Here is a 17,298-nt window from a genome sequence, read left to right on the forward strand (position 1 = left end):
GTTGGTCCGTGACCGTTTTTTCGTCCGTGGGTCTTCCTTGATTTTTGGAGGATCCACGGACATGAAAAAAGTCGTTTTGGTGTCCGCCTGGCCGTGCGGAGCCAAACGGATCCGTCCTGAATTACAATGCAAGTCAATGGGGACGGATCCGTTTGAAGTTGACACAATATGGTGCAATTTCAAACTGATCCGTCCCCCATTGACTTTCAATGTAAAGTCAGGAGTTAATATACCATAGGATCGGAGTTTTCTCCAATCCGATGGTATATTTTAACTTGAAGCGTCCCCATCACCATGGGAACGCCTCTATGTTAGACTATACTGTCGGATATGAGGTTACATCGTGAAACTCATATCCGACAGTATATTCTAACACAGAGGCGTTCCCATAGTGATGGGGACGCTTCTAGTTAGAATATACTACAAACTGTGTACATGACTGCCCCCTGCTGCCTGGCAGCACCCGATCTCTTACAGGGGGCTGTGATACGCACAATTAACCCCTCAGGTGCCGCACCTGAAGGGGTTAATTGTGCGTATCATAGCCCCCTGTAAGAGATCAGGGGCTGCCAGGCAGCAGGGGGCAGACCCCCACCCTCCCCAGTTTGAATATCATTGGTGGCCAGTGTGCGGCCTCCCCTCCCCCCCCCCCTCCGTCGGCCCCCCTCCCCCCCTCTATTGTAATTTCATTGGTGGCCAGTGTGCGGCCTCCCCCCCCCCCCCTCTATTGTAATATCATTGGTGGCTAGTGTGCGGCCCCCCCTCTATTGTATTAATATCATTGGTGGCCAGTGTGCGGCCTCCCCTCCGTCGGCCCCCCTCCACCCCTCTATTGTAATTTCATTGGTGGCCAGTGTGCGGCCTCGCCTCCCCCCCCCCGGGAGCTCCTCCTACTGGTAAGTGACAGATCAATGCGCCGCACAGACCTGTCACTTACCAGTAGGAGGAGCTCCCGGCCGGAGACAGACATCGCAGCAGCTAGCAGGTAAGTATGATGCTTCTAATATTGTAATATTGCTAAGTAACCATGGCAACCAGGCCTGCAGTAGCGTCCTGGTTGCCATGGTTACCGATCGGAGCCCCAGAGCGATTAAACTGGGACTCTGATCGGAATCTCCGCTGCCAGCAATGATCGGGCAGGGAGGGGGGGGGAGGGGAGGCCGCCCCTGATCTCTTATAGGGGGCTACGAAGTGAAAACTCCTCTCTGAAAAAGATTTTATGCAGACGGATCTTCGGATCCGTCTGTATAAAAAATAACCTACGGCCACGGATCACGGACGCGGATGCCAATCTTGTGTGCATCCGTGTTCTTTCACGGACCCATTGACTTGAATGGGTCCGTGAACCGTTGTCCGTCAAAAAAATAGGACAGGTCATATTTTTTTGACGGACAGGAAACACGGATCACGGATGCGGCTGCAAAACGGTGCATTTTCCGATTTTTCCACGGACCCATTGAAAGTCAATGGGTCCGCGAAAAAAAAAGGAAAACGGCACAATGGCCACGGATGCACACAACGGTCGTGTGCATGAGGCCTAAGAGATAGAAAAAATATATATATAGAAAGTCAGATTGTATGATTTTTAAATAATTAGCATTTTATTGCATGAAATAAGTACCGTATATACTCGAGTATAAGACGAGTTTTTTGGCACATATTTTTGTGCTCAAAAAGCCTCCTCGTCTTATACTCGAGTCTAGTCTAGCTCCGGTAATACAGGCAGTGCGGGGGACGGCGCTCAATCACTGACGTCACGCGCCTGCGCCGCCTAGTGGGAGAAGGCGCGTGACGTCAGTGAGTGAGCGCCGCTCCCCGCACTGCCTGTATTACCGGAACAAAAGACAAAGTAAGAATACTGCTGTGAGCGTCGGGGAGGGGGATCTGTGGATGGCACTGTAGGGGGATCTGTGGATGGCACTGTAGGGGGATCTGTGGATGGCACTGTAGGGGGATCTGTGGATGGCACTGTAGGGAGATCTGTGCATGGCACTGTAGGGGGATCTGTGGATGGCACTGTAGGGGGATCTGTGGATGGCACTGTAGGGGGATCTGTGGATGGCACTGTAGGGGAATCTGTGGATGGCACTGTAGGGGAATCTGTGGATGGCACTGTAGGGAGATCTGTGGATGGCACTGTAGGGGGATCTGTGGATGGCACTGTAGGGGGATCTGTGGATGGCACTGTAGGAGGATCTGTGGATGGCACTGTAGGGGGATCTGTGGATGGCACTGTAGGGGGATCTGTGGATGGCACTGTAGGGGGATCTGTGGATGGCACTGTAGGGGGATCTGTGGATGGCACTGTAGGGGGATCTGTGGATGGCACTGTAGGGGGATCTGTGGATGGCACTGTAGGGGGATCTGTGGATGGCAGTGCCATCCACAGATCCCCCTACAGTGCCATCCACAGATACCCCCTCCCCTAAACAGTGCCATCATGGCACTGTTTAGGGGAGGGGGGATCTGTGGATGGCACTGTTTAGGGGGGATCTGTGGATGGCACTGTTTAGGGGGGAGATCTGTGGATGGCTCCCTGTATTTAATGCAGAGTGTGTGTGTATATAATGCACACACTCTGCATTAAATACAGGGAGTCACCCTCTTGCAGATGTGTGTATATAATGTAGAGTGTGTGCATTATATACACATACACTCTGCATTATAGCTGCATTTCCCACCCTAGTCTTATACTCGAGTCAATAATTTTTCCCATTTTTTGGGGGTAAAATTAGGGGCTCGGCTTATACTCGGGTCGGCTTATACTCGAGTATATACGGTATTTGATCACCTACCAACCAGCAAAAATTCTGTCTCTCACAGACCTGTTAGTTTTTCTTTAACCCCTTAAGGACTCGGCCCTATTTCACCTTCTGGACTTGGCCATTTTTTGCAAATCTGACCAGTGTCACTTTAAGTGCTGATAACTTTAAAACGCTTTGACTTATCCAGGCCATTCTGAGATTCTTTTTTCGTCACATATTGTACTTCATGACACTGGTAAAATGAAGGTAAAAAAAATATTTTTTATTTATAAAAAAAATACCAAATTTACCAAAAATTTGTAAAAAAAATTGCAAATTTCCAAATTTCAATTTCTCTACTTCTATAAAACATAGTAATACCTCCAAAAATAGTTATTACTTTACATTCCCCATATGTCTATTTCATGTTTGGATCATTTTGGGAATGATATTTTATTTTTTGGGGATGTTACAAGGCTTAGAAGTTTAGAAGCAAATCTTGAAATTTTTCTGAAATTTTCAAAAACCCAATTTTTAGGGACCAGTTCAGGTCTGAAGTCACTTTGCGAGGCTTACATAATATAAACCACCCAAAATGACCCCATTCTATAAACTACACCCCTCAAGGTATTCAAAACTGATTTTACAAACTTTGTTAACCCTTTAGGTGTTCCACAAGAATTAATGGAAAATAGAGATACAATTTCAAAATTTCAAATTTTTGGCAGATTTTCCATTTTAATAATTTTTTTCCAGTTACAAAGCAAGGGTTAACAGCCAAACAAAACTCAATATTTATGGCCCCGATTCTGTAGTTTACAGAAACACCCCATATGTGGTCGTAAACAGCTGTACGGGCACACGGCAGGGCGCAGAAGGAAAGAAATGCCATACGGTTTTTGGAAGGCAGATTTTGCTGGACTGTTTTTTTTTACACCATGTCCCATTTCCCCCATGTCCCCCTGGTGCACCCCTAGAGTATAAACTCCAAAAAAGTGACCCCATTTTAGAAACTACGGGATAGGGTGGCAGTATTGTTGGTACTAGTTTAGGGTACATATGATTTTTGGTTGCTCTATATTATACTTTTTGTGAGGCAAGATAACAAGAAATAGCTGTTTTGGCACCGTTTAAATTTTTTTGTTATTTACAACATTCATCTGACAGGTTAGATCATGTGATATTTTTATAGACCAGGTGGTCACGGATGCGGCGATACCTAATATGTATACTTTTTTTTATTTATGTAAGCTTTACACAATGATTTCTTTTTTTGAAGCCAAAAAAAATCATGTTTTAGTGTTTCCATAGTCTGAGAGCCATAATTTTTTCAGTTTTTGGGCGATTACCTTGGGAAGGGTAGGATTTTTGCGGGATGAGATGACGGTTTTATTGGCACTATTTTGGGGTGCGTGACTTTTTTATCGCTTGCTATTACACTTTTTGTGATGTAAGGTGACAAAAAATGGTTTATTTAGCACAGTTTTTATTTTTTATTTTTTACAGTGTTCATCTGAGGGGTTAGGTCATGTGATATTTTTATAGAGCCGATCGATACGAACGCGGCGATACCAAATATGTATACTTTTTTTTTAGTTTTACACAATAACAGCTTTTTTAAAACAAAAAAATTATGTTTTAGTGTCTCCATATTCTGAGCCATAGTTTTTTTTTATTTTTTGGTCGATTGTCTCAGGTAGGGGCTAATTTTTTGCGGGATGAGGTGACTGTTAGATTTGTACTACTTTGGTGGGCAAACACCTTTTTGATCGCTTGCTGTTGTACTTTTTGTGATGTAAGGTGACAAAAAAAATGGTTTATTTAGCACAGTTTTTATTTTTTATGGTGTTCATCTGAGGGGTTAGGTCGTGTGATAGGTTTATAGAGCCGGTCGATACGGACGCGGCGATACCTAATATATATACTTTTTTTTTTCCTATTTTCTACCAATTTTTGAAACTTTATTTGGGGAAAATGATGTTTTAGTTTATTTTTACTTGAAACTTTATTTTTTGGGGCGGAAACTTTATTTTTTCAACTTTTTTTTTCACTTTATTTTTTGTCCCACTTTGGGACTTGAACTTTTGGGGGTCTAATCCTTTACAATGCATTCCAATACTTCTGTATTGGAATGCATTGGCTGTATGAGCAATGCCTTCCTTAGGCATTGCGCTGCCTTCCATGCCATTGGGTCCCCCACAGCCCCATGGGGACCCGATGATCGGAACACCACATGACGTACCAGTACGTCATGGGTCCTTAAGGACTCGGGAACCATGCCGTACCGATACGTCATGGGTCCCTAAGGGGTTAAGAAGCCCTCCTACTCTGCACTCATTACCTGTATTAATTGCACCTGTTTAAACTTGTTACCTGTATAAAAGACACTTGTCCACAAACTCAATAACACTCCAACCTTTCCACCATGGCCACGACCAAAGAGCTGTCTAAAGACACCAGGGAAAAAATTGTAGACCTGCACAAGGCTGGGATGGGCTACAAGACAATAGGCAAGCAGCTTGGTAAGAAGGCAACAACCATTTGAGCAATTATTAGAAAATGGAAGAAACACAAGAAGACTGCCAATCTTCCTCGGCCATTTGCTCCATGCAAGCTCTCACTTCGTGGGGTAAGGATGATTCTCAGAAAGGTCAGGAATTAGCCCAGAACTACATGGAAGTACCTGGTCAATGACCTAAAGAGAGACCACAGTCTCAAAGATTAACGTTAGTAAAACACTACGACATCATGGATTACAATCCTGCTGGGCACGCAAGGTCCCCCTGCTCACGCCAGCATATGTCCAGGCCTGTTTTAATTTGAGATTGACCATCTGGATGATCCAGAGGAGGCATGGGAGAAGGTCAGGTGGTTAGATGAGACCAAAATATAACTTTTTGGTATCAACTCCACTCGGCGTGTTTGAAGGAAGAAGAAGGATGAGTAGGACCCCAAGAACACCATCCCAACCATGAAGCATGAGGGTGGAAACATCATACTTTGGGGGTTCTGTTTTGAAAAGAGGACAGGACGACTCCACCGTATTGAAGGGAGGATGGCTGGGGCCATGTATTGCGAGATTTTGACCAACCTCCTTCCCCCAGTAAGAGCATTGAAGATGGGTCATAGCTGGGTCTTCCAGCATGACAATTACCCAAAACACACAGCCAGGGCAACTAAGGAGTGGCTCCGTAAGAAGCATTTCAAGGTCCTGTAGTGGCCTAGTCAGTCTCCAGACCTTTGGAGGGAGCGGAGACTCAATGTAGCCCAGCGACAGTCCCGAAACCTGAAAGATCTGGAGAAGATCTTATGGAGAAATGGGCCAAAATCCCTGCTGCAGTGTGTGCAAACTTGGTCAAGAACTACAGGAAACATCTGACCTCTGTTTTTCTATTGTATCAAATACTTATTTCATGCAATAAAATGCAAATTTATTATTTTAAAATCATACAATGTGATTTTTTTTTTATTCTGGCTCCCACAGTTGAAGTGTACCTACGATAAAAATTACAGACCTCTCCAATTTTGTAGGTGGGAAAACTTGCAAAATTGCCAGTGTATCAAATGCTTATTTTCCCCACCGTATGTTTGTACTGTTCTTCCCAGCCCCTTCCTAGTGCTGTAAACGGTTTAGCATGCGGGCAGGTTCGCTTTAAAATGCTGACATAATTACGGTATAGCTAATAATACTGAAAATACCTCCCTTAGATAACAACCTATAATTAAACTACATTAGGCATTCACATTCAGGTGGTTTGGGTCACATTTCTTTGTACATTAGCAGTAGTTGGCTTAAATGACCTGTATTTGAGGTTTTGGTGACATTTTCTAAAGCACTTTAGACCTCTGCCTTGCTTTTTAGGAACTTCTATTCTCAGTACAAGATTAATAAAGCTGTTTAGAACTAAGGTAATCTAAGGGCAAACCACATTCAAGCTACTAATTTATAAAACCTTCAAGTCCTGCTCAGTAATTTTCTTTTCGGCTAGCCTCATCAAATAAACCTAGGAAGCACCATTATGGATGTCGGAAGGAGAGTCATGGCTGACAATTCTTTGATTACATTTTTGTGGGCAAGTCGCAATCAGCACATAAAACCAAAAACAGTATACTAATACTTCAACCCACTATGACATGAGCTTCAATTTGTTTCTTATCGCTTGTATGTTATTGTATTTTATTTTACAGCAGAAGCTCCGTTGGGAGAATCCATCGCAGATTCCATCCAAAATATAGGACAAGATAGCGCAGCGAAAATCCAGCCGATTCCATTATAGTCAATGGGGTCCGTCATGGACTGTTGATCCAATGTGTCAGTTATTTTTATTGTTCTGCTCCTACAACAGAGCAGAACAACAGACATAAAATGCGTCAATCTGAAATTGATTTTAGAACTTTTCAACTTTCCTTCACTGCTGTTGTCCAGGATCCCACCACACATATATCTTCTTACACCCCTGTGTGATGGTGCGCCATCCATAGGGATAACATATCACAAGGGCAGACCAGTGGTCATGGACCACCCTGGTGACATCACTATTGTCAACACATCAATAGCCAGTGATTGGCCAACTCCCTCATGTGACCATTTGATGGCGTAAAGATGTCACAAGATGTGGAAGGGAACAGACAGAAATGAATTTTGGGTCAATTTCCTTATATACGATAAAATATTGGAGGAATATATAACGCTGGGTAGGACAGTCCCTCAGGAGTCTGGCTTTATACACCTGGCAGACATTGTGCAGAAAAATGGGAAACAAAGAAAGGATATGAGAAACCCAAAAACAATGATAGCAAGGTCATGCACGGCCTACATATTGCTTTCTTCTGATATATTCTACTACTGTATCTTGTAGCTATATAAAATGATATGGTATCATCTGCCACTGATTATAAGCTAGTGGAGCGTTACAAGAAGAAGCACTCTGAAGAGACCACAGTTATGGCGTCCACACTCATCTTTTGTTCACAGAAGCAATGCTGTAATCCATGGGTGAAACCGAATTGGCAGGAACTAGGTCTTACAGCAGAATTTGGACCATACTTTATACAGCTGCCTCTGTGAACCACTCACCACGGACACGTGCTCTTAAAGGGAACCCGTCACAGTGAAAATGCAAATCAATCTGTCAGCAACATGTTATAGAGCAGGAGGAGCTGAGCAGATTGATATATAGTTTCGTGGAAAATTATTCAGTATAACTTGTCATTTCTAAATTTAAATTCACGCTAATTCTGAGCTTTGAAGTCCAGGAGGCGGCACCATCAGTGACTGACAGCCTTCCCTCTATGACTGTGTATACAGAGAGCTGTCAATCACTGATAGGACCGCCTCCTAGACTTCAAAGCACAGAAGGGGCAGGAAATGAAATCAATAAAATTAACATTATACTGAATCTTTTCCTACAAAACTAAACAACAATCTGCTCAGCTCCTCCTGGGGTATAACATGCTGCCTTGCAGCTCAGACACCATGTTCCATGTGACAGGTTCCCTTTAAATAGACCTGACTTGCATTATTCCTTCCCATGTGCATAACCTAACATTCATCAGTATTAAACCTCATCTGCCACTTCTCTGCCCAAGCCTCCAATCTATCCAGATGCATCTGTAGCAGTATACTGTCCTATATAGTATGTATGTGTATATATATATATATATATATATATATATATATATATATCTTTATATAATATATAAAGCTGATTGTATGTATGAGTGTGTGTGTGTGTATGTATGTATGTATGTCCGCTAAAGGAATCCTCACCGTCGCATTTACAATAACGAAATTTGGCACACAGGTACATCAGCTGTCTGGGAAGGTTTTAGACCGGGTCTCAGCTCTCTAGTACGTACTGTTCCTGAGATATTCCCCAAAAATGCAAATATGGCACATCACATGACCTACATTAGCCAATAGAAGCCTGCAGGTCTTTCTCTTCCTATCCCAACTGCCATACACACGGTCACATGTCATTTATCAGCCAATAGAAGCTTGCAGGTCCTTAGTTTCCATAACAACCCAGCCATTTTTTTATTCACTGCTGATGGGCAGGGCGCTGTGGATGACACTGCTAAGGGAGCGGAGTGCTGTGGAGGTCACAGTTCAGGGGGCAGGTAGGGTTGCCATTCAGTCCACCCTGACTTTCTCCCTGCAGCTCAAACTCAGACAGCACAGTGCTGCTGTCTGAGAGTGAGCTGTTCAAAAGAACATCCCTGTGTCCGTCCAGGCCCTGCGCCAGACGGAGAACAGGAGTCTGAAAGCTGCACTGTCCGGTCTAAAACCAGACCTCTGGCCATCCTAGGGGCAGGCTGCTGTGGAGGTCACATTTAAGGGGATGGGGTGTTGTGGAAATTACTGTTAAGGAGATGGGGTACTGTGGAGGTTACTAATAAAGGGGTGGCCGCTGGGGAGGTCACTGTTAAAGGGGCGGGCTGCTGTGAAGATCTCTGTTAAGAGGGCGGGATGCTGTGGAGGTCACTGTTAAAGGGGCGGGTGCAGTGGAGGTCTCTGTTAAGGGGACAGGGAACTATGGAGGTCACAGTTAAGGGGATGGTCCGCTATGGAGGTCAGTGTTAAGAGGCGGTTTGATGTAGAGGTCACTGTTAAGGGGGCGGGGTGTTGTGGAGGTCACATTTTAAGGTAACAGAGCTCTGTAGAGGTCACTATTAAGGGGGCGGGTTATTGTGGAAATCACTGTTATCAAGACGGGGTACTGTGGAGGTCACTAATAAAGGGGCAGCCGCTGTGGAAGTTACTTTTAAAGGGGAGGGTGCTGTGGATGTTACTGTTAAGGGGGCAGGCTGCTGTGGAGGTCACTGTTAAAGGAGCGGGGTTTTGTAGATATCACTGTTATAGTGGAAACTGTCTATCTTTTAACGACACACACAAACATTAAATGAAATAGATTAAATATACCCGTGGGAAGCAGAGTCCTTCTGCTAGTCTAATATATTATGCTGAGTGTATGTATGTGTGTATGTCCACTAAAAGAATCCACACCGTCGCATTTACAATCACGAAATTTTGCCCAGCTGCCTCCTGTGACTCAGGGAACGTCATAGACTATGTTTTTCACCCAGCGCTTTCTAATTATTTGTTAAAATTACGCTTAGTAACCTAACCACCAAACTACAGGAGCCATTGTCTGTTGGCTGTTGTGGCAGTTAGCCTGGATATTCATCAGGTTGCATATAGCAACCAATCACAGCTAAGCTTCTATTTTGCTACAGGTCATTAATATGAGATCTGATTGGTAGCTACAGAAGGACATTCTTAGTATAAGACAGCTTATGTGTGAGTTAATATGATTTTGATGCCAACGTAGTTGTATATTTTTTTTTTGGAGTATTGGATTGTGGTGATTAATATCTCCTTGGTGGCCCTATTTCAACTTTTCACTGTGTATTCAATTACCCCTTAATTCCACATTTTTGTTCCCTGTACTGCCTACTTTTATCTGTGCTTAAAATAGGGTTGCTAGGCATGTTCCGTCTATCTGTTGAAGGACGGAGGACGCAGAAGCACGCAGCGTGCAAGGTCACATTACTGACAGCCAGGGACTGTAAGTAAATGATTAAAGCCAGGTCCTCCCCAGCAGCTGATAACAGTGCCTGGGCTGTGTGCACTTCTCCCTGTCCCTGCGCTTGGCAGACGCTCCCTCACTCAGCAGAGCTGGAGAAGGCAGAGTTGAACCAGTGCACAACAGGGAAGGGAGATCTACCATCTGCTCAGTGTATAAATGAAAGCAACATGTGGTAAGAGGACCCCTTTGTGCTGCAGAAGATTAACCCTTTAGGGGGAGGGCTCTGGTTACTGACACTTTTGGGGGGCTATTGTTACTGGCTAGTAAGGGCAGGCGGGATTAGCCTCAGGGTGAGGGCAGTGGCGGCCATCTTAACTGAATAGTGAGATTTCAGTTTTATGCAGACTGGTTGCTAAGGGCTGAATCTTATTAAATATGGGGTAAGTCAGTCTAATAGTAACGGATTCTGGAATATCATGTTATTAGTAACTACATATATGAAAATTGAAATTAGGGTCTAAATGTGACGGTTATCCTTTAAGTGTATACTAATTCTGTTGGGTTTTATATACTGTAAATTAAAGACAATAATGCCCCGTAAGGAAAGGAATTTGACTGGACGATTGTCGTCAGACGCTAAGAGAAAAGCCGTATAAAGGGGGGGGGGGGGGGGGGGGGGGGTTATTATGAAAATTATTATGTTAATGAGACGGGGTACTGTGGAGGTCACAAATAAAAGCCGGGCGCTGTGGAGATTACAGTAAAGGGGGGGGGGGGGGGTGGTGCTGTGAAGGTCACTATTAAAAGGGGCAGCTGCGTCTCGTTAATAGCGACCTCCATTGTTAAGGGGGCGGGTTATTGTGGAAATCACTGTTAACGAGACGGGGTACTATGGAGGTCACTAATAAAGGGGTGGCCACTGTGGAGGTCACTGTTAAAGGGGTGTCCATTGTGGATGTTACTGTTAAGGGGGCAAGCCGCTGTGGATGTCTCTGTTAAGAGGGCAGGGGACTGTAGAGGCCACTATTAAAGGGGCAGCTGCTGTGGAGGTCACTGTTAAGGCAGCAGGGTACTGTTAGGTCACTGTTAAGGGAGAGGGGTACTGTGGAGGTCACAGTTAAGGGGACAGTGTTCTATGGAGGTCAGTGTTAAAGGCATATTTCCATCACATATAATGGGGGCATATCGCTAGGATATGCCCCCATTGTCTGATAGGTGCGGGTCCCACCTCTGGGACCCGCACCTACAAGGAGAACGGAACAGGGAGAGTGGTGGATGAAGGACCCCGGGGTCCGTCCACCACAAGCGCTGCTCCCATACAAGTGAATGCACACGCGGCCCCTGCCCCCATTCATTTCTATAGGCTATACGGAAATAGCCAAGCCAGCGCTCGGCTATTTTCGGTGGCCCCATTGAAATGAATGGAGGGCGGCTGCACATGCGCCATGAGCCCTCTATTCATTTCGACACTCCGTTCTCGTTGTAGGTGTGCGTCCCAGAGGTGGGAACCGCACCTATCAGATAATGGGGGCATATCCTAGTGATATGCCCCCATTTTATGTGAACGGAAAATCCCTTTATGGGACGGGGTGCTGTAGAGGTCACTGTTAAAGGGGCAGACCACTGTGGAGGTCACGGTCAAGGGGGTGGGGTGCTGTGGAACTCACTTTTAAAGGGGTGGGCTGCTGTGGAGGTTCCATTTTAAGGAGGCGGGGCACTGTGGGGTGGGTCAGTGTTAAGGGGTGGGGGGTTGTGGAGTTCACTGTTAAGGGGCGGGGTGCTGTCGAGGTCACTCTTATGGGGGATACTGTCAATATCCTTAACACACATACATAAAATGAAAAAAATCCTGCAGACTGACAGCGTGGGAAACTCCTGGTTACGTTTATCATTCAGTTTTTTTTTATTTGTGTAGCATTCTTTTAAAGAGGACCTCTCACCTCTCCTGACATGTCTGTTGTAGTAACTACTTGCATTCCCAATGACATGACAATTCTGGAGCAGCTCTTCTTGTAACTCTATGTTGCATCATTCCCCTATTAGACCGGTTAGAAGTCGAAGAACATGGCTCTTATTCCTGATCCAGTAAACAGCAGGGATTCACATCTGAGTAATTACAGTGCGATCTATAGTCTACTTTCGATGCATTACAAAAGTGACTATGGTATAAAATATAGATGAATATCACTTTATAATTTACAGGCTCTGCCTGTGTAAAGAGAAATCAGACACAGGACCACTTACAGGATGTTCTCGATCCAGCTTACAGAATAAATACAGGATGTTTTCAAACATTTATATAGTTCTGGCTAGCAAACAAAAATATTCCTCAGATAGTGTTCTCCAGGAGAGAAGAGATAATGTTTGAATTATTCTGAAGGCTTTGCCTCCAATACATGTTTCTTAAGATGGTCATGCACACAGCATAAAATCCGGCCAAACTGGCGGATTTCCAGCCATTTTTTGACATCCATTGTATAAAAAATGAGAACAAATGAACGTTGATGACCTCTGTGTATCAAAAATTGTGATCAGCAGGGTTGGAAAATTTCAGTCGTTCCTCAAAACTACATGCGTATGGAATGGTCTACAAAATTTGACCAGTGGACCAAGGAGTCTGTTTTTAAAAAAAAATTGACTCCTTAGTTCAGGCATGGCCAACCTGTGGCTCTCCAGCTGTTGTAAAACTACGACTCCCACCATGCCCTGCTGTAGGCTGGTAGCTGTAGGCAGTCTGGGAATGCTGGGAGTTGTAGTTTTGCAACAGCTGGAGAGCCTCAGGTTGTCCATCCGTGCCTTAGTTGGCCAATTTAGTACAACATGTTACCAGTAGGGGCGGTCATACAGATGATTTCCCAGACAACTGATCGTCCACAATGCAGAAGATCATCATCTCATGAGCATGGCCGGCTTTATAGTGTATCCACAGGAATTCAGCCATGGGGTGTGCTAGATCTCAGTTCAGAGATCCAGGTGGTGTATGGAGAGGCAGCGCTCCATCGTGTAAAAGGGGTTATGGACCCCCGCTGAACTGATATTGATGACCTGTCCTGACCTGCCCCCTTCACAATAGTAATGCCTACACTGTGCCCCTCACACTAGTTATGCCAACATTGTGCCCCCTTCACAGTAGTAATACCCACATTGTGCCCCTCACAGTAGTTACGCCCACATTGTGCCCCTCACAGTAGTTATCCCAACATTGTGCACTTCACAGTAGTTATGCTCACATTGTGCCCCCTCACAGCTGCTATGCCCACATTGTGCCCCCTTACAGTAGTTATGCCCAGATGTGCCCCCTTTACAGTAGTTATGCCCAGATATGTGCCCTCTCACAGTGGTTATGCCCAGATGTGCCCCCTTCACAGGAGTTTTATCCAGGCATGTGCCCCCTCACAGTAGTTTTGCTTAGATATTTGCCTCCTCATAGTAGTTATGCCCAGATATGTGCCCCTCACAGTAGTTATGCCCAGATATGTGCCCCTCACAGTAGTTAGGTCCAGATATGTGTCCCTTCACAGGAACTAAATATAAAAATAAAACAGTAAATACTCACCTAGTTCCTCCAATGATCACAGCTCAGCTGCCAGCAGCAGGATACTGTCACACATCGCTCTTACTGTGTAGGAGGAGCAGAGGCTGATTTCCAGTCTGCACTGTTCCTCCTACACAGACCAGCAGCGTGATGTGTGACATTACATTGTGCTGCTGCTGGGAGCGCAGGCAGCTGATAGGAATGGTGAAGTGGGACACACATCAGCCATTCCAGGATCGCAGGACAGCCACTGAAATCCAGGGCTATCCCGCCGGATATGGGAGGTATGAATTCTGATATGGATGCACATTTTTAGATAGTCTGAAGCAATAGAAGTTTCTTACAAAGCTGTGCAGTCTTATAGAAATTACTAGGAAGTTACAACAGCCCTACCTGGAGACCATGAGGAAGCAAGCAGGATGAACCTCTAAAATGTATATAACATGGGTTTCAAGCAAGAAATGCTATGGGGTTTGGATATTTACCCTAATCCAGATAAAAGCATACTGTTCAGTCTCTCATCATGACAAACATTTACTGCTAAAGTGTCACATTAGGTAGTGAACAGTGCAGACCATAACTCCACTCATATCGTCGATAACTACTTGGATGATCCGCCCTAAACGGCACCCTCAACTGGGCGACGGTCCCTAACCAGACTAAGTGCGCAGAATCTACTTAGGGAAGACAAACGGGGAAAGCCAGACAGAGCAAGTCAAAAGCAGAGAATAACATCAGAACCACGGGAGAAACAAACGCAGAGTAATATATGTACTAAGCAGGGTCAAAACAAGGAGGAAACGTCAAAGCCAAAATCAGCAGTAAGAGGCGAAGTCACTACCAGGCAGAAGGTCAGAAATCCAGAAAACCACATGAAACACAGGCAAAAAGACCAGCAGTTGACTGTTTAAATACCCTGCCGACAGAAAGCACAAGAGGCCAGTGGTGAGTCTAATTGGCCCGGCATCCCTGCGCCCTGATAGACCCATCAGCCCCACCGTCAGCTCGGCTGGTAGCCACAGTAATGGAGTAACACTGGTGGTGCCATTGGTGAGGCTGGACTCACAGCAGAAGCGCGGATGGGTAAGTACATGACATAAAGCTTTAGGAACCATCACGATACAATGTCACAGTAGATACACTGGTTGGTGGTGATACATCTGGTAAAATCAGAACTGACCTTTGATGACATCAAATAATGTGTATATGTGAAATGTCATGGGTGTTTGGGATGCATGGTTTCAGATAGACATGTGTGTATTCTCTTCCTACCCAAGCAAAATAAATCGTTCAATAATTTACAACTGAATAAAAATGTTTGGCGAAAGCCATGGAAATCTGTACGCTGAAGCAATAGAAAAGTTTCAAGACGGCTCTGCTGGGTGTGGGAGCAGAATACATCATGGGTCTGGCATTCGCAGGAAATTCCTGTAACAGCACAATGATTTTCAATCAACTGTTCCACGCGTTTTGTGCATTTCATATATGCCGTTTCACACAGTTGTTTTCACTGGCTAAAAGTGAAAATATTACAGTGAAAGAGGACCTGTCCCCTCTCCTGACATGTCTGATTAATAACTACAAGCATTCCCCAAGCAACAACAATTTGGAAACATCAATTCTTACAACTCTATGTTGAGCCTTTATTATTCCTGCTAGAAGGTTATGAATAAAGGTACAACTGGGTGCTACCAGTTGGCAAGGTGTCCCTGCACTTTCCGACCCTGGAAGCACAGAATGAACAGTATCAGATAGTGCAGGGATACACCCCCAACAAGTAAACCATCCAGCAGGAATACAAGAGAAATGGCACAACATACTACATAAGAATAAATGCTCTAGAATTGTCTTTTCATAGGGAGTATAATTATTCATTAAAATAAACATGTCAGAAGTGATGACAAGTCCTCGTGCATCTCTTTTCTCTAACCTACAGATTACCTACAGATACCGCAGTAAAATCTGCAGGTGCGGAAAATCCTTTAAAATGAAAAAAATATATAATATATTCACCTACCAAGAAGGCCAAAGAAGTTTATCAAAAACACAGGTTGCGCACAGGTCCAAAAAGGGCTGAAGAATAAACGGTCTTACCTTTGAGAAACGGGCATTTATCCATTTTGTGAAGGTTTTCTTTTGTACATCGTTATGTTCATCTAACAAAAAAAATAGAAATACAAATTAGCACAATGTTTGCCCATGATTTAAAAGAGTTTATACATACACATATGGACATACACACCAAAGACATAATTGTGCATCGATATAAATTAAGACAGGTAAACCATGCACAAAAGTTGGGTGTGAAAACAGGGTAAGTGGACGTTACGTGTCTGAAGTATAAAAATACTAAATATATTGCACAGACACAGTGCAAATTCAAGTTACAACAAAGTATGCATAAATTGTTAGTTGGGGTGAATATACAAAAATTTATAATATATCTTAATGCCTCTTTCTCTTCTTACCAAGCAACCACCCCTTTCCTAAAATTACATTCTCTGTTAAGTCTGTCTTAGAGATTGAGAGAGACCGTCAGCTCATTAAAGGATCAGACTACAGTCGTGGCCAGAAGTTTTGAGAATTACATAAATATTGGAAATTGGAAAAGTTGCTGCTTAAGTTTTTATAATAGCAATTTGCATATACTCCAGAATGTTATGAAGAGTGATCAGATGAATTGCATAGTCCTTCTTTGCCATGAAAATTAACTTAATCCCCAAAAAAACTTTCCACTGCATTTCATTGCTGTCATTAAAGGACCTGCTGAGATCATTTCAGTAATCGTCTTGTTAACTCAGGTGAGAATGTTGACGAGCACAAGGCTGGAGATCATTATGTTGGGCTGATTGGGTTAAAATGGCAGACTTGACATGTTAAAAGGAGGGTGATGCTTGAAATCATTGTTCTTCCATTGTTAACCATGGTGACCTGCAAAGAAACGCGTGCAGTCATTACGTTGCATAAAAATGGCTTCACAGGCAAGGATATTGTGGCTACTAAGATTGCACCTCAATCAACAATTTATAGGATCATCAAGAACTTCAAGGAAAGAGGTTCAATTCTTGTTAAGAAGGCTTCAGGGTGTCCAAGAAAGTCCAGCAAGCGCCAGGATCGTCTCCTAAAGAGGATTCAGCTGCGGGATCGGAGTGCCACCAGTGCAGAGCTTGCTCAGGAATGGCAGAAGGCAGGTGTGAGTGCATCTGCACGCACAGTGAGGCGAAGACTTTTGGAAGATGGCCTGGTGTCAAGAAGGGCAGCAAAGAAGCCACTTCTCTCCAAAAAAAACATCAGGGACAGATTGATCTTCTGCAGAAAGTATGGTGAATGGACTGCTGAGGACTGGGGCAAAGTCATATCCTCCGATGAAGCCTCTTTCCGATTGTTTGGGGCACTTGGAAAAAGGCTTGTCCGGAGAAGAAAAGGTGAGCCCTACCATCAGTCCTGTGTCATGCCAACAGTAAAGCATCCTGAGACCATTCATGTGTGG

The 17,298-nt window shown here is 44.3% G+C and overlaps 1 protein-coding gene across 6 annotated transcripts in view; it reads right to left on the minus strand.

The window, feature by feature from the left end:
- The window catches only part of UTRN (utrophin), a 683,920-nt gene that overhangs the window by 589,325 nt on the left and 77,297 nt on the right, over positions 1–17,298 (minus strand). For all 6 annotated transcript variants that reach the window (XM_040429574.1, XM_040429571.1, XM_040429568.1 and 3 more), the window contains one exon: positions 15,903–15,964. In XM_040429574.1, the coding sequence (XP_040285508.1) occupies positions 15,903–15,964 (62 nt within the window). The remainder of the gene's footprint in view (positions 1–15,902; positions 15,965–17,298) is intronic.

Source organism: Bufo bufo, chromosome 4, assembly GCF_905171765.1.
Source record: "Bufo bufo chromosome 4, aBufBuf1.1, whole genome shotgun sequence".
Taxonomy (NCBI): domain Eukaryota; kingdom Metazoa; phylum Chordata; class Amphibia; order Anura; family Bufonidae; genus Bufo; species Bufo bufo.